General features: G+C 45.6%; 1 protein-coding gene across 8 annotated transcripts in view; it reads left to right on the top strand.

The window, feature by feature from the left end:
* Nucleotides 1-24,245, top strand: part of nbeaa (neurobeachin a) — a 1,044,979-nt gene that overhangs the window by 433,518 nt on the left and 587,216 nt on the right. For all 8 annotated transcript variants that reach the window (XM_038817846.1, XM_038817850.1, XM_038817848.1 and 5 more), the window contains exon 31: nucleotides 17,182-17,620. In XM_038817846.1, coding sequence (XP_038673774.1) covers nucleotides 17,182-17,620 — 439 coding nt within the window. The remainder of the gene's footprint in view (nucleotides 1-17,181; nucleotides 17,621-24,245) is intronic.

Below are 24,245 nucleotides of genomic sequence, written 5' to 3'. Positions count from 1 at the left end.
TTTTGGGGGTAACGCATGTCCCTGCCCGTCTGCCCCACCAATCACCCATAATCTCTACCGACTGCTGACTCCTCTGGCTGCGTGGCTGAAGGCTATTGCTGTTAGGGAATTGGCAATCGTGGTTAAGAAAGCACTTCACACATGCCAAGTGGAGTTCCGTAGGTAGATGGGCCATATCGCATGTGGGAGTCATACTAAGCACACCTTGATGCCTGAACACGGTGCTTGAACACTGCTGGAGGCAACACCACACACGCAACATCCAAACACCCAGGGGATGGGATGTAGCTCCGGGGATATGTCCACGGCCGGAGGGTGGGTAAGCGCCACGGGGAGGAGGAGATGCCTGGAGAGATGAGCAAAGGGTCTGGAGGTCGGTCCGCATTGCATACGAAAGTGACAGAGGTTGTGGTTATGCAAAATGGAGATTAATGTGATGTCAATACCCCACTTCCGGTGGTGCCACCCCCACATCCCCCCTCCCCCAGTGCCTTCAGTGGTCCTCAATATGCTCGGCCCTTCTAGTTCTACAACTACCTTGAGGTGTTTCCCCAGGATGCACATCAGATGTGGAGGTTGCCAGCTGTTTACCTTGTCCCGTGGCCTTTGATGCCCCTGGTGGGCGTCCTCTGTGGCCCGAGGGGCCCGGCTCACTTGTCAGCTGCACATGCACTGCAGTGCTGTCCTGCCCCATTTGCTGACATCAAGGCGTGGCCTAATCAGAGGCGTGGAACTCTGGGGAGCTGGTGCAAACAGTCGTGACTCCATGGGACAGGTCAGGGTTGGCACTCAGCATTCCCTCTTCCTGATCGGTGCCCTTAGGGCCCTGGGGTCTACCTTGGGACAGAGAGGCAGCATCATGTTGACGCCCTCAGCGATGCTCCTCAGTGACTGAGACATGCATGCAGTGCCTCAGCCATGTCCACCTGTGACTGGGACAAGCTCTCCAGCGCCTTGGCCATGTCCATCTGAGAGAAGGTTATGACCCACAGAACCTCATCCAGGTCAGCCTGGTATTGGGTAACATCCCCCAGTGAGTTGGACATTTTGCCGAGACCCTCAACCATGGCCGTCACCGACTGTCTGATGGCTTGGACACCTTCACTAATGGTGCCGATGTCGTGCAGCAGGCTCTCCACTGCGGTTGCCACCCTAGCAGTATTGGCCTTGGTGTCACGGATTGCCAGCGCCATCTGCTGCACCTAGCCTCTGGGACTCCTCCGAACGGCTATGGATCTGCTGGAGTGACGCTGACATCTCCCTCTGAACGTCTCGGCTGCACCCTATCATCTCCATCAGCTCTGGGTAACCCACTTCCACAGGCTCAGCATCAAGCTGGGACCCAGCTGGGTCTGAAATCCAGCTGCCCTCTGATTGCTGTCTCCCCTGGGGGGTTCTGCCTCTACCTGATGTGCATCATCAGCGTGTGGTGCTCATCAGATTGGGCCCCAGAAGCCTGTCCACTAATATTTATCACCGAGATGTGAATTTCCGCACTGATGAAGGGTGGGGATGACAGCTGTGCCGCGACTGTAACAGTTACATCCTTGGAGCTCTCCTCCGAGGTGGTCATAATATCCACTCATGTATATAATGAGGTGCAGACAGGCAGTGATTGACACACAGGATGACCAGTAAGCACAAAACACAGTGGAGCCAATCACCAGACAGGACATTACCACTATAAAGCCAGAGGGCACTAGGTTTCCCGCTCTCTCTGGACGCAGCCACTGAGACAGTCAGAGTCCACGAGCTATCAAGTGCAAACACCATGCGGCAGCTAGTAAGTCTGGTCAGGCTACTACTAGGTCTCCAGTCAGTTCAGTATAGTGTCGACCCACAATTGAATATGTTTATCAGTCCTATCGTTGAATAAGACAGTGTTGGATCTTCTCCAGTGTTAGACGTCTGTTTCTAGCTTCCCTGCATCGAGTGCAGTCCACATCGAATCAATCTGCCTAACACATAATCTAGGAGTCGGCTGGAGGAGCTGTGGGAGAATGAACATGTGGTCAGTGGGAGGAATGGGTTAGTCAGTCAGTAAGGCAATCACTACTTACAATCACTACTTAAATTTGACAGGTCCTTTGCGTGGATCCTGGTGGTTCCTCACCTCTGTGGTATCCGCCAGCCGCTGCATGGGTGACCGATCTGTCCTCAGCCACCCCAGCCACCTCCAGGGCCTGCTCCTCGAAGGAGGTGAGGATTCTTAGGTCCGGCACCCCACCGCCAGTGTGGGCCCTCTCTCGCTGATTGTGAGCAAGGACACAGAGAGGATATCGTTAGCAACATGCTTTGTTCACAGTAGTGGGAAAGGGGGTGTAAAGGTTGGGGGGTGTTTTGGGGGTAGGGAGAGGGAGGGCTGGGGGGTTGCATGGGGAGTTGGGGGGTGGCTGCACCCTGGGGGGGGGGCTGGGGTTGCTTTCTACTCACTTGTGCTGCCCGGTGTCGTTGACCTTCCTGCACTGCTGGCCAGTCCTCTTGGTCATACTACTCGAACTTATGGCTGCCGCCACCTTATCCCAGGCAGCACTGGCTACCTTGTGGCTTATCTCCGGGACCTCTGCGGGAACACGACACACCTCCTGCCTTCCACCGCGACCAGGAGCCTCCCCACGTCAGCATCCCTGTTTCTTGGGGCCTGTCTCCTGGACGCCTTTGTTGCGAGCTGGGTATGATTGGCTGAGCAAGTGCAGTTTAAGTGCCGCTCGATCTTGTTAGTGGTGGGCTGGTGAGCGCGGTGGCGACAAATCAGCTGGCAAGCTGTTATTTGTGGCGGGAAGCCCGTGAGGTCTCATTAGGTGGACCAATTAATGTTGTACAGTGTTGCCGGCCTCGCTGGGCAGAGCATTAAGAAGCTCGCGACAATTTCCACTCGCTACCACACTTAGAATGTTTCCGGAGATTTGCGCCCAATATGTGCAATTACCAAACGCATCGGTCCATAAGTTTGATGTAACAGAGGTCATTGATTCTTTTATAGTTGTCGGTGTACCTTGGCCGTCTTTTTTTAGTTGATTGTAAGCTGATTGCATTTGGACATCGTCCATTGTTGTCTCAGCCAGAGTTGTTGTTGGTTTGCAGGTTGACTCGGTTTTTAAATGTCCTCAATTGGGGTATTGAGTTCCACAGTTGTTTCTGGTATTGTCAGATTCTCAGGCATGCCTAGGTCTTTATTGGCACAGTTTATTGCGGACTCATGTTTGACTCTGTCTCTGGCAAACTAGTTTAGTCGCTAAATGTTGATTACTACACCTTCTCCACATTACATCATCCCAAGTTTGAACAATGTTGTAGATTGGACCTGTCTGTGCTAAGATGATGGCACGTATCCACTTCTCATTGGTGATGCAGTTCCTTGTGTGATTAATGTGAGAAATTGATATTTTATATTTCATATTTGTGGCAGTAATGTTATTAAAATCCCTGGTTGAAAATACAGTGCAAAGATGATTAGGTTAGGTGGATTGCCCACACTAAATTGCCCCTTAATGTCCAGGGATGTGCAGCATAGGGTATGGGGGTAGGGAGGAGTGGTTGGGTGAGGGTATATGGGTAGAGTGTCGCTCAAAGAGTCAGTGCAGACTTGATGGACTGAATGGCTTACTTCTGCAGCATAGGGATTTTATCATTCTAACATACAGGCACAGTGTTTGCGAAAGCTGTGATTAAGAATGAGGTAATCATTTATTCCAACCACTTACTTGATTTCAGATAAAGGGCTAATGGAACCTTGTTGATATTGATGATGGTTCCTAGGAATGTCAATAATTGATGAGGCATTGTATTTCGTCCTAGCTAAATAACTAGTGGAATTTAGTGGGATACTGCTGATGCAATTAATGGGAGGATTCAGGTCCACCTATAGTTTTGCAGTCTCTTTTAGGATTTTAAGTTGAAGTGCAGTTTGCCATAGGATTTGAGTTTGACAAGACAGAAGTATACTGGATCTGCTCTTGAAAGGGTCTCTCTCTAAAAGTATCCACACAGATAAGCAAGTAGGTGGTTAACTTTATTTGTAAGTAAGAAGTCTTACAACACCAGGTTAATGTCCAAACAGGTTTATTTGGAATCACAAGCTTTCAGAGCTTAGTTCCTTCATCAGGTGATAAAACTGTTGGACTTTTTATTTTATACATTTAGAGTGTCCAATATTTTCCAATTAAGGGGCAAGTTGGCGTGGCCAATCCATCTAGCCAGCACATCTTTCGCTTGTGGGATGAAACCCACACAAACACGGGGAGAATGTGCAAGCTCCACGCGGACAGTGACCCAGAGCCGGGATCGAACCTGGGACCTCGGTGCCGTGAGGCAGCAGTGCTAACTATTGCTCCACCGTGCTGCGAAACCTGTTGGACTTTAATCTGGTGCTGTAAGACCTCTTACTGTGCCCACCCCATTCCAATGCCGGCACCGCCACATCTTGTTTATAAGTGGCATTTTAACTTTATTAGACTGCTTAATTGAAATTAGTGGTGGGTGTAGATAGTTAGTTCAAGTTTTTCCTTTTATGTAAAAGAACTGTTATAACTGTTAATTGCAAAGCTATTTCTTTGTTGTTAATGTTGTTAATTCTGTGTTTCATTTAAAGTTTGTTTTAACATAAAAGATGTTGGTGAGAGTCCCGGGTGAAGTATCCTTTCCTCCCAGTTTTACTAGTTTGTGATGCTGAGCGAGGCCAGCAGCACAGGTTCAATTCCCGGACCGGCTCACGTTATTCATGAAGACCCATCTTCTGAATCTTGCCCCTCACCTGAGGGGTGGTGATTTTCAGGTTAAATCACCATCGGGTCAGCTCTTCCTCTATTAGGGAAAGCAGCCTACGGCCATCTGGGACTATGGCAACTTTACTTTACAAATAGAGTTCTCATCGTTTGAACAAACCTCTCAGCCTGCCTAATTGTGGCAGGATAAGGAATAGATCAGATATGTTTATCTCTGTTCTCCTTTGGATCATCTGTGAATTCCTGTGAAATGAACTGCTGCCCATTGTTGCTAACAGGTTGTTCAGGGTATCCAATTCCTGTAAAAATTTCAATCAATGTTTCTGTTGTTCTCTCTGAGGACATACAGTCTTTATAATGGCGATTTAAGACCATTTTGAGTGCTCATCGATCACAGTGAGGAGCATAACCTTTGAATGGTCCGACATAATCGGTATGAACTATTTTTGCCATGGCCCTTCTGGCCATTTCCATGGGTGTAGTGGCAATAGTGGTGGCAAGTTTCGAACCTTTGCACACGATGAACATATGCCTGCCTGCCTTCTCAGTTTTGCGATCAAGTCCTGGTCACTAAAAATAGCTTCCGCCGATCTCCTTCACTCTTACTATCCCACAGTTTAGGACACAGTTCCTTAACAATGGCAGAATGATGACCCTCATTCCCCAGAGGAGGCAACCACCTTGTATGGGTAGTTTGCATCTTCGGGTAACATGCTTGTCCACAGCTTCTGACAGAAGTCGATCTTTTCTGGTATGCTCATTAACTTGTCCTTCCATCGCAGGAGTGTTATCGGCTTCTTCGAAACAGAAAATATGTAGCACTCAAACTATGTGTTGACGACTCATGAGGTAAAGGTAATCTGGAGAGTACATCAGCGTTCCTCTGGAGATACGATTTACAATATTTTATTCTGCAGGTGTGAGCTGACAACAGTAATACCCATCTGTGTATCTGGCTCGCTGCTCGAGATAGAATACCAGTATGCAGCCCCAGTATCGTTGTCAATGATATTTCAGTAAAGTAAATTTCCATCCATATGGGTATTGGTAAAAACGTTTGAATACGATGATGATGCCTCGAGCTTTCTTCTCTACCTGTGCATAGTTCATTTCTGCTTTGCTCAAGGATCTTGATTGACTCTATTGACTTCTCTTCTGTGGTAGCCACCACTGATGTATATATTGTATATATATGTTTTTTACAGTAAGGCCCCTGTACTACAGGTATGGGGATAGATCCCTGCCTGCTGGCTCTGCCCAGGAGGCAGAGTATAAATATGTGTGCTCCCCGTACAGCAGCAATTTCGACAGCTGCTGTTGGAGGCCACACATCCAAGTGTAATAAAGCCTCGATTACATTCTACTCTCGCCTTCTCGTAATTGATAGTGCAACATCTTCATCATTGGGCATTTGTAAGAAACTCTGATTTGGAGGCCATGTCCAGAGGATTTGTGGCATTTTAAGTGAGAAAATTCGGCGCCTCCCCGGCACCGATCCTCCGACTGGTGGGGCACGGCAAAAATGGCCGGAGAATTGCTGGGACCGTGGACGTGCATGCGCATGGCGAAGACATGCAGCGGTCTTGTCGTACAACATGGTGCCGGCTATGTGCAAACCCAACCTACCAGATAATGGCCCCCTGGACACGCCCTGGCCACCCCTACAGTCCGCAACTGCCACGCCGGGTTCCCGACCGCTGAAACCACACGTCAACTGCGTGGTTGGGAACTCGACCATCGGGTGAGGGCCATGAGGTGACATCCTGAGGCCGTCTCAACAGCGTTCGGCGCATGCCGCGATGGTGCTGTTATGGAGGGGTGGAGCATGCGCACACTGCGTAAAACAGGTGGCAACTGCGATTCAATCGTAAAAATGGATTCTCCACCCGATTACCGATTACAAAATTGTGGAAAGAGGGCAACCCGGGATGGACCTTCAGCTGGAGGACCTGCGGGAGAATGGACATGTGGTCAGCGATGAGTCAGTCAGTATGGCAATAACAACTCACGTTTGACAGGTCCCCCCGGGTGAGGCTTGGTGGTTCCTCACCTCTGCGGCGTCCGCCAACCTCCGCGTGGGTGACCACCTTGTCCTGGGCCAACCACGTCACCTCCAGGGTCCACACTTCGATGGAGGTGAAGATTCCTGAGGTGAATTCCTGAGGACTGGATTCTCTGATTCTGGGACTATGCCCCCACGCCGTCGTGGGAACGGTGGCGTTTTACGCTAGAAAAAATGACGTAAAACGGCCACCGATTCCCCATTTTGCTAGGGGTTAGCAGGACGGCAACGTAGAGAACCCGGCTCTAGCTGCCGATATGCCCCGGAGAATTGCCGGGTCCATGGCCGCACATGCGCATAGTGGCGGACAGCACTGGCCGCTTGTGGACCTGACCCGTGAAATAGTCGCTGGCTCGCATGCCCTGGACCACCGCCAGCCCCTGATACAGCCCCCCCATGCCCACGGATCGGTCCCCTCCCGACTGTGGCATGGCTGGACTGAGTCCGCAGCCGCCAGGCCGAGTTCCCGACGGATGAGATCACACGTGTCCCGAGCGGTCAGGAACTCGGGGGCGGAGCATCGGGGTGGGGGGCCTCAGGCAATGCCGCTTTGGAGGGGACCGATTTGGTCGCGAACGTGATTTTGGCGTCAGCGACCGGAGAAACCAGCCCCTTACGTCCATAATCCTCCGTCAGTCTGGGCTTTCTCCCGACAGTTGTGGGAGAGATTTCCCTGAGGAGACATAGAGGGCATGATTAGCCACACACATGGTTCACAGTGGTGCGGGTAGGGGTGTGAAGGAAGGGTTGAGGGTGGCGTGAAGGGAGGGTTGAAGGGAGGGGGGGGGTGAAGGGAGGGTTGATCCGCATAGATAGTGGGGGATGCTCACGTGGAGGCGGAAAGGTCTCTGCGGGGGGAGGGGGGGGACATTGTTTGTGTCTACTTACTCATGCTGTCTGGTGAAGGTCGTGGCCCTTTTTATGGCATGGTCCTGGTCCTTCCTTGTCACACTCTTGGAGCTTACAGCCGCCACCACCTCATCCATGCAGCAGTGGCTACCTTGTGGCTCACCCTCCGGGAGCCTTGGGAGACCAGGACATCTCTCCAGACCTCCACTGTGTTTAGGAGCCCCCCAGGTCCGCATCGCCAAATCTTGGGATCGGTCTCCTCAGTGCCATTGTTATGAGTTGACTGGAGGTGGCTGAGCAAGTGTCACTTAAGTGCTGCTCGACCTTGTTCGTGGGGAGCTGGCGAGCACGGAGCCGGAGAATTGGCTTGCGAGCCTGCATTTGCGGTGAGAAGCCCATGCGGCCTCGTAAAATGGACCAGTTACCGTTGAATAGCGTTGGTGGCCTCGCTGGGCAGAGCACTGGGAAGCTCACGACAATTCCCGCTCGCTACCACACCCAGAAGTCTTTCCGGAGAATCGCGCCCAATGTTTACAAAGCAAGAATGTTTAAAATCCATGGGCAGGATTCCTCATTAGCCAATGGCGAAATCGGAGCGTGCGATTGGACAGAGAATAGCTTCTGAAGCGAAAATAACGGCAGGTGCCAATTTGACACCAAATCACGATGCTCCGTCACCACGAAAATGACATCTATGCGATGCACGCTGCACGTAGTTTGAACACAGTTTGCATATCATTAATCAGCCCATCACGATTCTCCGCCTCTGAAGGGCTGATTTCCGACAACGTGGCTCACTTGTGCTCTCACAAATCATGAACCTGTCATGGTGGCTGCTGAGAGAGAGAGGGGGCATTTGGACAGTGTTCAACACCGGCATACTTCGCTGACAGTCGTGCCGCTAGCCAGGGGGGGGCGCTTCCGCCAGGGCCAGGGGGAGTAGTGGGTGCGTTACCAGGAAGAGGGCTGTGCGGTCGGGCTGGACGGATAGGCAACACCATTACCGCAGCTGGCAAGGCTTTAAACCTGGTACTGTGAATCATATAGGTGATCCCCGCCCCCGGCATCCTCCTGGTCTCAGCCAACCCATCAGCTGTATGTGTGCTCCAGCACATCCTGTCCTATCTTCTTGGCTTTGATTAATGTGTATGTAGGGAGTGTATGTTTATACACGGCTGCAGCTTGTCAGCCTGTGAGTATCGATTAAGGACCCGGCTAATCCCGCATTGTTTGTCATGGGAACTGATGGTGTTCCACACGGCACTGGTGCCATCTCCTCACCGGTAACGGAATCGGTGCAGGAGCGGCGACGATTCTCCTGTCGTAAAAGTCCACGGATTCTCTATTGGCGTCAACACTTAGTCGCAGAAACAGAGAATCCAGTCCTCATCTTTAAGCCAATAGAATAGAAAAGATTTTCAGTGAAGGTGGGGAACACTTTGAGGCCAGTCACCTGCTAGCACCCCATTTATGATGGCTTATGATTTCCCTTCAATAGTGTGATTGATGCTTTATTACTAAGATTCTTTAGGAGGTGGCAGGCATATACTACGAGATCAGATAGTATGGGCTGCATTCTCCGCTGTTGGGATTCACCATTGGGCCAGCAGCCCGGGGATGTCTCGATGGCGTGAGGCTGCCCACAATGGGAAATCCCATTGGCCGGCTGGTGAGACAGATAATCGCACCAGATTTCAGTCAAACTGATCGTTTGTGCTCCTTTTCAACTAGACCACCTGCTGAAAATGTGGCGAACTTGTACTACAGGTACTCTGCCCAGTTGGTCCTAAAATGGTAATCAGGATTCTCTAAATGCCACAAGTCTCCAACAGGCATATTAAAATATCTGGGGCAGGATTCTCCGTCAAGAGTGCCAGTAGTGCAAGTTCGCCACATTTTCAGCAGGTGGTCCAATTGAAAAGGAGCACAAATGGAGCAGCACGGTGGCGCAGTGGTTAGCATTGCTGCCTCACGCCACCGAGGTCCCAGGTTCGATCCTTGATCTGGGTCACTGTCCGTGTGGAGTTTGCACATTCTCCCCCTGTTTGCGTGGGTTTCGCCCCCACAACACAAAGATGTGCAGGCTAGGTGGATTGGCCACGCTAAATTGCCCCTTAATTGGAAAAATGAATTGGGTACTCTAAATTTATAGAAAAGAAAAGGAGCACAAATGATATGTTTGACTTAGCTTTTGTAGGGCCAGAAAAAACAGGAATGCTTCACACACAGGGTCTGGGATTTTGTGGTACGAACATTCACCCCCACATCAGAGTGTGTCCCCTCCCCTGGGGCACACCTGGGCTGGATTCTCCGCCCCGCCGCATCACATTTCTGCCCTGACCCACCGGCGGGATTCTCTGTTACGCCGGCGGTCAATGGGGTTTCCCATTGTGGGGCAGCCCCACGCCGTCGGGAAAACCCCGTGCGCCGGCAAAACGGAGAATCCTCCCGGTGGAGAATCCCATCCTGATATTGCGGTGCCCCACTGCCAAGCGGATTTGTTGCGACATTATCTTCTGCCCTCAGCTTTTATGTTAATGAGGCTTGGTCCTCAAAATGGACTGTGCCTCCCGTCAGGACTGCTGGGTAGCTGGCTGCGATTTTAGCCATCTGGCCAAGTAAACTCTGCTTGTGCGGAGAATTTTCCCAGGGATCAGTTACTATTTTATTGTAAGCTTCTCAAAGGTAAATCTTTGAAAAAGTGAAATAGCATTTTCTTGATATGGTGATTTTTAAAAAATATTTTGTGTAAATTGGATGATTTGAGTGAAATATTTATTCAAAATATTATTTCTCTCAATGTCATTTAATAATTACATTGCTATTTTGTTTGTCTTGGCAAAAGATTCACAATTTTGTAGTCTTATCTTTTGTGATGCATTTTTATATGTAGTTTTAATTTTAATTTTGATTTTTCTATGTTTGGAATGCTACACAAATTATATTTGGAGTGTCTTCATTTATTTTGGATATGTATTCTAAAATGTGTGAGATTAATGTTTGGAGGTTTTTATACAATCAAATGAAATTTCCAAATGCCAGCGAGCTGATTCATCTTCTCAAACAAAACTGTGCCGAGTCAAACTGTGGTCATTTGAAGTTCCCTGTTGTTGTGCATCAATGCTTGCTGAATTCACGTGCTTTAGAAAAAGGAGTACCTGCATTTAACAAACTTAATTGGCAGTAAATTATTGTGGGTCACTTCATAAATCATGAAGAAACAAGACTTTGAGAAGGGTGTAACAAATAAGGCCGCTGCTCAGCATTTGATGTCACTGACAGAACTGACGTCCATATTTTTGTATAATTTAGGGGTGATCTCATTAGTTGCTTTGATAGAAGGTATTAAAAAAGCATCTGGCAGCTAGCTGACTCAGCTGAGGCCAGAGGTCACTGGATCTGGTAATGTGCTGGCTGTCTGTACAAGGTGATCTGACTAAGTGCTTCAGAAAACAGATGAGAATTATTCAAAATTTACAAGTTTCATAACCATGAGAATCGTAGAAAGTAAAGCTTAAGTTTTTGTACTTATTACCATTCATTTTCAGGTTGGTGGAATGAAATAAACATAAATTCTTGAACTGTTGTTCAAATATAATTTTGTCATTTAATTTTTACATCATTAGGTAGTTGTATAATATTAAGCTCATTGATTTGTTACAAGCTATCTATGTCTGACATGGGGCTGAATTCTCCACCGTCGGGATGCTCTGTTTTGCTAGCAGCCCAGGGGTTTCCCAACGGCGTGGGGCTGCCCCACAATGGGAATTCCCATTGACCAGCGGCGAAACGGAGAATCTTGACGGCGTGCTGAACCAGAAATCTGGCGCAGCAGGACGGAGAAGCCCCAGGGCTTGGATGGTCTGGCCCCCTCCTGGCAGGACCTGCTAGTGGAAATTCGGCAGCCAGCTAAAAATCCATTGACTTTTGTCAGGTCTGGGTGATCCTGACGACGGGTGGGGTTGGAAAATCTCACCCATGGTACTTTAATAATATAGCTACCCTGTAGTTGAAGGAAGTTGGATATATCATTGTAGAATTCGAAATGCACACAGTTCCCAATGGATGCTTCTGTATTTATACGATAAACATTGAGTAGAATACTTAACGATAGTCATGAAGCTCAACATGCCTCAATTTGTAATTGCTCTGAAAGCATGATCATTTTTTATGAAGCGAATATTAGGGGTTGTGAGGAGAGTGGAATGTTTCCGATTAAGTATACACTTTTGGTATTCTGTTTCTTTTCATGTGTAACATCTGTCAGACGGTCAAATAGCCAGGGCTTCAAAAGGTAAATAGTTCTGCATTTCCAGTGCAGAACCAATATAAAATTGTTACACACACAAAAAGAGCTCTTTTCCTGGTGGTCAATCACTGAACTAATTAGATCGTGTTGGTTTGTTTCCAATGGATGAGCTGGGCATTTTTTCTAACTTTGTTTAGCACAGCAGTGGAGTTGCACATTGTGGCAAATCCAAGTGGTGTGAGACCCTTCCATCCAGACAGTCCTCACCAGTGGAGTCAAGTTGGGCCTTGACTCTGGATTTAAAACCTATCTGGATTTGAGCTATTACAAAATAAAATGTTAAGCGGAAATGTTCTGCAGCAATGCTAAAGTTCGAGTGTAAACGCAATCAGAGAAGCCATCATTTTAGAATGCTGTTAACTAAATTGAAGTTTAGACTGCTGTTGCTAATTGCCATCCAGGGACCCATATTTCATGTGAATTTGTGTGGATGTGATGAGAACATCATTATAATGCCCCTAATGGTAAAATAACCTGCCAACAGAAGATGTCTGGGTTCACACATGACAAGTGATACATTGTTCAAGTTGATGTATCGAAGGGTGCCTAATACTCATGCAATCGTATCCTATAAGGAATCAACACTTTCTGGAGGAAAATTGCAAAGGAAAACTGTTTTGTCCCATTTAAGTAGAAAAGGAAGGAAAGGAAGATTATTTAATTAATTAAAAACTCAAATAGCAGTATCTGAGACTCAAGCTTTATACTACTATCTTACAATGTTCTTCACGTTGCTGTGTGTCATTATGCATTTGTAATAAAACTATAAAATAAAATCAGAATTCCAAAGCTTTTCTTTTGGCTCCGTCATATTTCAAAACAGCTTAATATATTTAGAAAGTGTCAGAGCAATTCACATTGAAATCTAAACAAGTGCTTCAAGTAGCATAGCACAATGTACTATAATAATTAACAGTACCTCATGATACAGTGCAAATGTCTTTTGAGACTTTTAATTTTGCTATGGTAAAATTTTAATATTTGTTATGAAATTGTAGATTTGTCCAATACCCAACTTCAGTTTCTTAAAATGGTATACTTTTCCACTGAACTGTTTGTTTTGCTTCAAAATACCAGATTCTTCTGAGTAATTATATTAAATACACAGGAAGTATTCCAGTATATATGTTGCAGATCGACATTCTAGACATGACTCTTGAATATTTGTACGTTTCAAGCCATTGGCCAGTCACAGCAATAAATCTCCCACTTATATTGTTTCACCTAACTCCTAATTTGAATGATAGACAACATGGGCATTAACTGGCTCAGTGGATAAGTGTACAGAATGGTATAGCACTAAGCCATACAGACCAGGATTGATCGAATTGTGGTCCAATCTTTAAATTAGCATTTGGCTATGAGATGAGGAGAGAATCCAAATACGCTGTGGTGCCCTCATAGATGAATAGCCTGCTGCCAGGTTAAAATTAAATGCCCAAACGAATTGTGCCTGAGCAGTAACTACTTTCAGAAAAGAGTTTAAATTGAGCAAGGCCAGGAAAAACAAGAGGCATGTCAAACTTTAAATCTAATTTTTAAAATGTGAAGTATTTAAAAATACTTAAAAATTTGGTGTACTTTTTCTTTAAAAACTTATTTCATCTTTATAATGTTTTAAGACGCAATGTTGTATTGAAAGATAAAGCAATAAAATTGATATTCTACAGATTGTATTTTCAGAGAAAAATATGATAAATATTACCCAATAGAATATCCGTTTTGAAAACTAGAATGCATTAAAATTGTTATTACTGGAGTGGGAAAGTTAGACAACATTCTTCTAATGCTTTTGTGTTCAACTCAAGATTGGCAGGCTTTGTGCAGTGAAGTAAAAATAAAATAGATTTGTCTCTGCCCCTTCATAAAATCCTATAGAAAAGTAGACCGTGACAAATATAAAATAAATCATACTGGTAAAATTTTAAGTAAGTATGTGATCTTAAAATTTGGAGTTAGGAAGTTGCAACAGCTGTTTTGTAAAATTAAATTTATAATTAGCTACCTTGTAAAAAGAGAGAATTGTGACATTTAGCTAATGTCTTGTTCCTCTCTAAATTATTCTGCACATTTGATGAGATTGAAAGCAGTCTTCAGCAGATCTATTGTGAAGCGCTCTTCAGAGCTTAGTCTGAAATCCTGCAGAAATGGGAATTTGTGTGTGAGAAATTCTGTTATTGTACTCCATATTGTTGAGGTTTTTTTGTTGTTATACCATGGGGCACATTTCTACTTTAAAAGCAACATATATATGCAAATTGTTGGTACGTTATAGAGTCAACGTCATCACCCTTTTTAAGATTTCAAGAGAATGTATACTGACTCTCATTTAAGACTTTAAAATAATTCTGGTTGTCATTGATCTTTCAATAGCTTGAGATTAAAAGCTGCCAAAATACAACAGTCAACAATTTTATTAATTAAAAATTATATTTTAGCTGCCAGATTCTTAAGACTGTCAAGGTTGTATTCATAAGCCTATCTTTCAGAAACACATATTTTTAAATATTGCCTGAAGATTTACCAAATGGATATTCTTTTGATGCCCGTAGAATAGGCATTGAGTATTCTGAACCAAATTTCAAAATTAATTTTGTAGTGAATCAAATTCACTCTTTTTGTATACAAAACTACTTACAGTTTCTGCCTGAATTTATTTTTCCATTGGCATACTTTTGATTTTTCAGTTTCTTTTTAATGGGAGATGATAAATAGATGGTTAAAGAAGTGCTTCACAGCACAGACCATTTTGCAGTTCAAAAACGCTTCTTAAAACAAAATAACACTGCAACTTTTAAATAATAGCCTTGTCCTTTAAGCTTTTTAATATTTTGTCAAATATTGTTTGGGGTGGGGGTGCATGGTCCAAACCAGTTTGCTGCTGATTTTATACGATATATAACAGAAACTGTGAAGATAGGAAAACTACTTCAACACAGTGATAAACATAGATTCGTTTAGAATGATATATTAAATGTTTAATGTAAATTCATCCTGACTAGATGTGACATCTAGTCACATCATGACTAGCATGGAAATGTGACAAACGTGTCCACATATAAAATTAACCATACATCGCATATGAATTATCTAGCCATTTTCTGTGTTATAACATTCGTGCATCCACATTCTCGATACAAAGTTGGTTTTATTTTAGAAGTAGCTACCCAGGACTTGTTTTAATTAAGCCTGCAAATGCAAACAATGTTGCGGAAATATGAAAATAAATACATGATTAAAAAATATATACAATCCAATTTAATTCCACATTAATTTTATAAAACACTTTGGTGCATTATTTCCAATTGATATATGTAGTAGTGGTAAACTTGCATTAATTGCTAAAGAACCACCAGCAAAGTATCACTTGCTTAGCTCAAATATTTGCACTTATAAATTATAATACAGTAATCAAAAAACAATTTGCCTACAGTATCCAAGTAAAGATTATGCTATTTTTTCATTATCTATGTACAGTTTAACCCCAGCAGGAATGTAAGCAAATGCATTAATTTAATTATATTTGGTACTCAAGGATTACAGATATGTATACCTGATATTAAAATTATATAGAACTAAAATAGGAACATTATTTAAATGTTTGAATGTTTCTATTGTTTATTTGCCTGCATGTAACACTAAAGGAAAAGTCTGTTACATATTCTATCCAACAATTTCAAGTTGAAAACCATGGGGGGGATTCTCCGACCCCCCCCGGGTCGGGTCGGAGAATCGCCGGGGGGGGGGGGGGGGGGGACATGAATCCCGCCCCCACCAGCTGCCGAATTCTCCGGCGCTGGGGATTTGGCAGGGGCGGGAATCGCGCGTGCCTGTCGGCAGCCCCTGGCAGCAGCCCCCCCGGCGATTCTCCGGCCCGCGATGGGGTGAGTGGCTGCCCGTTTTAGGCCAGTCCCACCGGCATAAATTCCAACAGGTACTTACCGGGGTCCTCGGGAGAACGCGGGGGGATCTGGCCCCGGGGGATGCCCCCACGGTAACCTGGCCCGCGATCGGGGTCCACCGATCCGCGGGCGGACCTGTGCCGTGGGGGCACTCTATTCCTCCGCGTCGGCTGCTGTGGACCTCCGCGATGGCCGACACAGAGATGAAACCCCCCTGCGCATGCGCTGGGATGATGCCAGCGCATGCTGGCAGTCCTGCGCATGTGCCAACTCACGCCAGCTGCCGGAGGCCTTTCGGTGCCGGTTGGCAGAGCATCGCGCGGTGCAAACCACTCTGGCGCCGGCCTAGCCCCTGAAGGTGCGGAGGATTCCACACCTTCGGGGATGCCCCACGCCGAGTGCTTCACGCCACTCCTTTGCGCCGGAGTGCCCGCCCCGCCGATTCTCGCAGAATCCCACCCCAGATCTGCAAAATGCATTTCTAAATAAATTGACATCGTATTTTGTACGAGTTGTTGACGATTCACTTAGGGATATTAAAGATGATGGGCATAAAACGCTGCCGTTTTACTCTGGAAATTCCTAGGAAAAAGTGAAGCTGATTCAATGACCCGCAGGGGGCTAGCAAGGACCCAGAGTAATTCATGCAGCTTCAGCTGCGGATACGGGCCCCCGCACTTCCGGTTTTGAGTCTACGCATGCGCACGGCGGCGGCCTCCAGCGGCTGCACTGAGCACCATGGTGGACTAGGACTGCGGAGGCTTAGCGAGAAAAGGAACCCCCCCGATTGGCCGCATGCCCAAAGATCTGACCGCGCGGATCTGTCCACCGGCCACCTATAGGTCTGAACCCTCGACCCCACCAGGGCGGCCGCGAAGTGAGTCCGCAGCCGCCCCACGAGCATCCCAACCGGCAATAGGTGGTTAGAACCATTCCGTCGGGAACTCGGCCGGTTGGGAGCGGAGGATCGCTGGGCTGGCCTCAGGCAATGGGCCTCCAGCCGCATGGAGTACTCCACGATCACGCCGATTCTCGGTCCCGGAGAATCGCCGGAGAATCGCCGGACCAGCGGTGAACCCGATTTCGCCGTGAAATTGGATTCTCCGCCCCCGCGCCGAACGCGATTTTGGCGTGGGGCTGCGGAGAATTCAGCACGTGTGGTGCTAATTGTTTGCCACTTATTACCATTGTTTGGGTAAATCTATAATTTCGTTGAATACAGTGATTAGCAACAAAAAGAGATCTTGTTGAATGTTAACTTGAGTTTTGACTGCAGTTTTGAGTCTCCAGAGTTTGATAATTAATTACATATTTTGTTTTGTTTTTTATTTGCAGAGAATCCTGTTACTTTCCCTGAAGCCAACAAAGAAAAAGACATTTTGACACCAATTGAAGATATACAAGTTGAAAGCTCTATTCCACATACTGATTCAGGCATTGGAGAGGAGCAAATAACTGGTCTCATGAATGGCTCTGATTTGGAAACGGGCACTATGCCAGATGTAATGAGTGAACTTCTATCTTCTTTCTCTTCCGAAGTAAAGAAATCCCAAGAAAGTTTAGCTGAGAGCCCAATTGAAGTGCTGAAGCCAGCTTCATCTGTAACGAATGTCAGTCAAGGAAAAGGCATGAATGTGAAGGAGATTCTGAAAAGCCTTGTTGCAGCGCCTATGGAGCGTGCTGAATCTGGGGCTGAGCCTGTATCGTACCCTGATCCTACTGTAAAAAGAGAAGCACAGGCTATTCTTCCAATGCAGTTTCATTCCTTTGACAGGTGAAGAGCCTCGATGTTGTTTTAATTTATTCACCCACCAAAGTATTTATGAATGTGAGTGATGAGGTGATATTGGTGAGAGGGGAAGAGGTCTCCAGGGGTTTCAGAGGCAGATTGAACAGCAGCATCACATAGCCCAAGCCTGTCGTCTTCACAGCTCAAACCCATAATGGGAGGTGGCAGCCTGAAATGAGTTGCCACTGCAAAGTGTATTATTTTTGAAATGCTTTCACACAAATCACTGAGCTCCGCATACAACTTTGTTTCATGGTTTAATGTCATCACGAGGCACAAATTGGTGTGTCTAATTGTTTGCCACCTGCCAGTGAAACGAACTGCCAGGAAGACAGAAGGATCTGTTTGTCTATCAGGCATTCAGGCGATTGAGAGTGACAACATCAAAAATTTTGCTTCAAAGTCTGAAGCTTTGATCGGCCTTTAAGAGACCCCACTCTCTTGTGCTTCTGGTCAACTGAATTTTTCAATTAGTTTAAATATATTAAGTTCCCGCTGTCTCATCTGTCTTTAGGAAGATGTAATTATATTATGAACAGTCTAAACAGATTTCTAGTCAAAAAAGGTCCAAATTCCCATGATGGCACTTTTAATAATTAAAAAAAAATCTTTGGAAAGCACACTTTATTGTAATTTTGTGCACCTATTAGGCATGCTTTAATATGGTTACACATGTGCAATCTGCTCTTCTTTATTTGTTAGACAATTTTCCAGGTAATTTTTAGTTTAAAATAAATAAACCCAGTTCGTTGAAAATTATGAACAAAAATGTAAAGTTGTACTAATTGCTAATCTATATGATGGTTCAATTACGAATGCAATGAAATAGAGACAAACAATTTAAAGAAGCATTTCAATAATAACATTCTAGACTCCAAAATAGGTACTGTAATCAATTGAAAGGAAATCTCTTGCATAGTTCACAGACTCAGTTGGATGCAGCAATTGCTACAATTAGGGTCAGCATGGTAGCATAGTGGTTAGCACTATGGCTTCACAGGGCCAGGGTTCCAGGTTCGATTCCCGGCTTGGGTCACTGTCTGTACGGAGTCTGCACGTTCTCCCCGTGTGTGCGTGGGTTTCCTCCGTGTGCGTCAGTTTCCTCCCACAAGCCCCGAAAGACATGCTATCAGGTAATTTGGACATTTTGAATTCTCCCTCTGTGTCCCCGAACAGGCGCCGGAGTGTGGCGACTAGGGGCTTTTCACAGTAACTTCATTGCAGTGTTAATGTAAGCCTATAATGAAGATTATTAAAAATTACATATTTTGAATAAATTGAACCAGAGACATCTAACTTTCCCTCTTACATTTTAAGTTTAGCATCTTTCAGGAAATAATTCCATGTATTGTGCTGCTGAAATTATATTCTTTGAGCACTTCATTCCAGCCACTTTCTAGTTTGTGTCAGGACCACAAGATTTCTAAAGTAATAGATTCCTGAAAAGTTCATGATTTGGGAATGCAAAAAGCCCAAAACAATTGATATATTTTCTGAATGTTAAATCTTTTTTTCCCCTGATATTAGTTCCCTTTACTATCGTGCACAATGCAGTGAAAATGGCAAAGTTATCCCCAGGCCTTCTCTAACATCTGAGTGTAGTGTTGGATTCAAGTTTGCTGACAGTACCAAGATGGATGAGAATGTAAGCTGTGAGGAGGACACAAAATAGTATGCAAAGGAATATGAATAGATTAGGGAATGTGTTGAGAAATATGAGGTTATTCACAATTATAAGAAGAATAGAAAAACTGAATATTTATTAAATGATTGGAAACTATTAACTGTTGGTGTCCTTGTACACTTTTAACGTGTAGGTACAGCAAACAATTAGGAAAGTAAATGGTATGTTGGCATTTCTTGTAAGGGAGTTGATGTATAGAATAAATAAGTCATGCTGCAATTCGCATGGCCTTTGATGAGACCACACCTGGAGTACTATGTGTGGTCTCCTAAGGAAGGGTTGCAATGAAGATTCACTAGATTGATTTCTAGAGGTTTGCCCTGAGGAGTAATTGAGTTGATTGGGCCTATAATACCTAAGTTAGGAAGAATGAGAGGTAATCCTATGGGCGGAATTGCCCATTTTGAGACTGTGCATAAGTGTGGGGGTGGGTGGCACCTGCATGGTTGGCAGGATCCCGTGTCAGATTCTGCATTTGGAACTCATTAATTGTGCACAGGCAAGTTTACCTTAAATTATCCTGGTTAGGCCGGCAGCTGAATTGTCTGCCTGTCTTCAGATGCCAGGTTTGAAGGTCCCGGTACCATATTTATATAGCAGTCCAGCACACTCATATCACTCTCTCCAGGCAGATGTCTTCAATAGACTGTGCAGGATGTCTAGACGCCTGAGGGAAGAGGCGGGCAGCCTCAAGAAGAAGTCTATTTCTCGATTTAATCACTGTCATCCGAGCTCCTCACCTGTAAGGTGCCCATGCTCCACTTGGATCTCTACCCACAGCCTTCGGAGTCTTCATCATCCCCTTCCAGTAAACTATGCAGCATCCCTGTCACCCCGTTAGTGAGCTTTCCATGCAGGCTTGTTGGGGTCCAGCTTCCCTCCCCTTGGTCTTTCCTCTCTACCTTCCATTGGTTTCTTCTTCATCCAGCTCTTGTCCCCCTGCCTGTCTGTCATCATGAGCCCTTGCCCTACACCCACCCTGCATAGTCTTCCTTCCATATTGCCCTGTTGTCTTTGTCAGCCAACTCCCCACCACCTCCCGCACCCACCACTCAACTCGCACTCCAAACCCGACCAAACTCCGGACCTTTGTAGCGGAGGCTGCACGGGTTCCACAGCACAGTGCTATGCAGATCGACACGTGTTGCACCACAGGGGAAGGAGACCCCTGTACTCCCCAACCCCAGACACAGTACTGAATGAGACGGTGACAAAGGAGTGTCCATGGGTCCAGCAGCATAATGCTGTCCATGAAGACCAGCTTGAAATGGGGATATAGTTCAGGAACCTGTCTGAGTGGTGTACAGCACATCAGAAGCAGCGCAGCACTATGGCCCAATGCTTTTTTTGCACACATCTTGAAGTCTCTTACCAACTGAGGGCTGTCTTGTTCTCCTCAATCTTCAGCAATTGGGTTTAACACCAATGTGATTTCCCACTGGCATGACGCAAGATTGGAAGGTCTGTTGGAACACCGGCAGGCAGCTGTATTAATGAGCATTTATGAGATACAAATGAATACAAATGGTGTTTGTGCCACCTTCTAGCAGGATGAACAACCTGCCATTGGGTGAATTGCAATGTAATTTTATGCTGGCGGGTTTCCGACATTTTGGCTCCCACCAGCTTCTCTGTGCCCACCTGTCACTAAACCTGTCACAGGCAGAGAATTCCATCCATTAGCTTTAGAAGGGCTTGACAGTGCAAATGCTGTGAAGCTCTTTCCGCTGGCTGCAGGGTTTAGAAATAGGCCACATTCTCAGGATAAAGGACCATTTTGAACTAGGATAAGGAAGATTTATTCACTCAGAGGGTTATAAATATTGGAATTCCCTACCCCAGAGAGCTGTGGAGACACAGTCATTGACTATCTTCAAGGGTGAAATCAATGGACTTTTGAACTCTTTTTTTTCATTTAAAAAAATGTTTAGAGTACCCAATTAACTTTTTCAAATTAAGGGGCAATTTAGCGTGGCCAATTCACCGACCCTGCACATCTTTGGGTTGGGGGGGCAAAACGCTCACAGAGACGGAGAGAATGTGCAGACTCCACACGGACAGTGACCCAGAGAGCCGGGATCGAACCTGGGACCTCGGCGCCATGAGGCAGCAGTGCTAACCACTGCGCCACCGTGCTGTCCGGACTTTTGAACTCTTAAAGGAATCGAGAGATTTACAGTCAGATTCAGAAGTGAGTTAATGCTCAGCATCAGCCATGGTCTTGTTAAAAGCTCAAGGAACCAATTGTCCAATTTAAAAAAATATATTTCATGAGATGCCGATGTCGCTGGCAAGCCCAATATTGGTACACAGTGAGGTAGGCCAGAACAGGTCAGGATGGTAGATTTCCTTCCCTAAAAGATGTCAGTGAACCAGATAGGTTTTTACAACAATTGATGATAGTTGTTATGTGGTCAGCATTACCAAGCCTAGCTTCCAATTCCAGATTTTTTTATTAATAGAATTTAAATTCCACCAGCTACCACGAATGGATTTGAACCCATTTCCTGAATGTTAGTCTGGGCTTCTGGATTGCTAGTCCAGTGACCACTATGACATTGTCTCACGCTAATGATATGTTCAAAATACAATTTCAAACCGACTGCTAAGAACTGTGCATTAGGGAGAATGATGTGAAATCCTTTTAGTTTTTTTTAAATAAATTTAGAGTAGTCATTTTTTTTTTCAGGGGAAATTTAGTGTGGCCAATCCACCTAACCTGCACATCTTTGGGTTGTTGGGGTGAAACCCACGCAGCCATGGGGAGAATGTGCAAACTCCACACGGACAGTGATCCAGGGCCAGGATTTGAACCCGGGTCCTCAGCGCCGCAGTCTCAGTACTATCCACTGTGCCACATGCCCCTCGTTTTTTTTTTAAAAAGTGTTGAGACGGCTAACTATTGTGACAGTCATACACGTAACATGGGCATGACCCCCCCACCCCACCCCACCACTTTGTGCTGCAACAGAGCACATCTCTGTTCAACATCCATTATAAGGGATAGTAAGGTACATCAAATGAATGCTTTTATAAATTATTAACTTTCTGGAAAAAAAAACTTGCATGAGAACACAGATTTGCTCATCCTTCTGAGTGCTTTCCACGACTCCAAATATTTTTGTTGATTTTTTTTTAGACGTTTCGGAGGACGTTGATTTCTGTGTGGTTGTCGACGAACCTCAGGCGTCTGCTTTTTCGTGTTGACTGCAACTTCTGGTGTTTTTGGTTTAATTTGGACGTCATCCGTAGTTGTCTCAACCGGAGTCGACGTAGTGTTCGGAGGTTGATTCGGTGTTGAAGTGTCCTCAACTGGGGTACTGTCTTCCACAGTTGTTTCTGATATTGTCAGGTTCTCAGGAATGTCTCGGTCTTTACTTGACAAAGTTTGTTGCGGACTCTCGGTTGACTCTGTCTCTGGCAAACTAGTTCTAGTTGCTAAAAGCTGATCAGCGTATCTCCTCCACACTACATCATCCTGAGTTTGAATGGTGTAGGAGAATGGTGCTGCCCGTGTTAAGATGATGGCGGTATCCACTTCTCGTGGGTAGTGTAGTTTCTTGCCAATACCTCCTGACATTTCTGAAAAACACGGTGTTTAGCCCTGTTATCAAGTTGCAGAACCTGACTTTTGTGTTTCCTCGCAACAATTTCTCTTGTCTTAGGAGGCTTCAGCAACTCAAATGTTGTATATTTGACGATGTATATTACCATGAATAATGCCGGTGAACTTTGGGTTGAAAAATGCGTTGTATTCCTGTATGTCTTCAGGACTTCACTTAGTAATTTAGACAATGATCCTTGCTCATGAGTTACCTTCAATGAATGCTTCATTGTCTGAACAAACCTTTCAGTCTGCCTATTTCATAGAATCGCTGCAGTGCAGAAGGAGGCCATTCAGCCCATCGAGTCTGCACGGAAACTCCGAAATAGAACGCTACCTAGGCCCACTCTACCATCCATCCGTGTAACCCTGCAACCCCATATTAACCTTTTGGACACAAAGGGGCAATTTAGCCTGACCAGTCCACCTAACCTGCAGATCTTTGGACTGCGGGAGGAAACCGGAGGAAACCCACGCGGACAAGGGGTGAAAGTGCAAGCTCTACACAGACAGTCACCCGAGGTTGGAATCAAACCCAGATCCCTGGCGCTGTAAGGCAACAGTGCTAACTACTGCACCCCCATGCCAGCCCATTATAGGAAGGATGTGGAAACATTGGAAAGGGTGCAGAGGAGATTTACCAGGATGTTGCCTGATATGGAGGGAAGAACTTATGAGGAAAGGCTGAGGGACTTGAGGCTGTTTTTGTTAGAGAGAAGAAGGTTAAGAGGTGACTTAATTGAGGCATACAAGATGATCAGAGGATTAGATAGGGTGGACAGTGAGAGCCTTTTTCCTCGGATGGTGATGTCTAGCACGAGGGAACATAGCTTTAAATTGAGGGGAGATAGATATAGGACAGCTGTCAGAGGTAGGTTCTTTACTCAGAGAGTAATAAGGGCGTGGAATGCCCTGCCTGCAACAGTAGTGGACTCGCCAACACTAAACGCATTCAAATGGTCATTGGATAGACATATGGACGATAAGGGAATAGTGAAGATGGGCTTTAGAGGGGTTTCACAGGTCGGTGCAACATCGAGGGCCGAAGGGCCTGTACTGCGCTGTAATGTTCTATGTTCTATTTGTGGCAGGATGATGAGGAGCAGACCAGATCTTGTGGATTCCTTTCTCCTTTATGTAATTTGTGAATTATTGCAAAATGAACTGTGGCCATTGTGATTAACAAGTTGTTGGGGTAACTAAATCTTGCAAAGATCGCACCCAGTCTTTCTATTCTCTCTGAGGATGTAGACTTCATAATGCCGATTTCAGGCCATTTTCAGTGTGTGTCTACCACAATGAAAAACGTTAGTCCTTTGAGT

The sequence above is a fragment of the Scyliorhinus canicula genome, chromosome 14 (genome assembly GCF_902713615.1).
Source record: "Scyliorhinus canicula chromosome 14, sScyCan1.1, whole genome shotgun sequence".
NCBI lineage: Eukaryota > Metazoa > Chordata > Chondrichthyes > Carcharhiniformes > Scyliorhinidae > Scyliorhinus > Scyliorhinus canicula.
The sequence above is the reverse complement of the archived record's forward strand: the minus strand, read 5'-3'. Positions and strand labels throughout refer to the sequence as shown.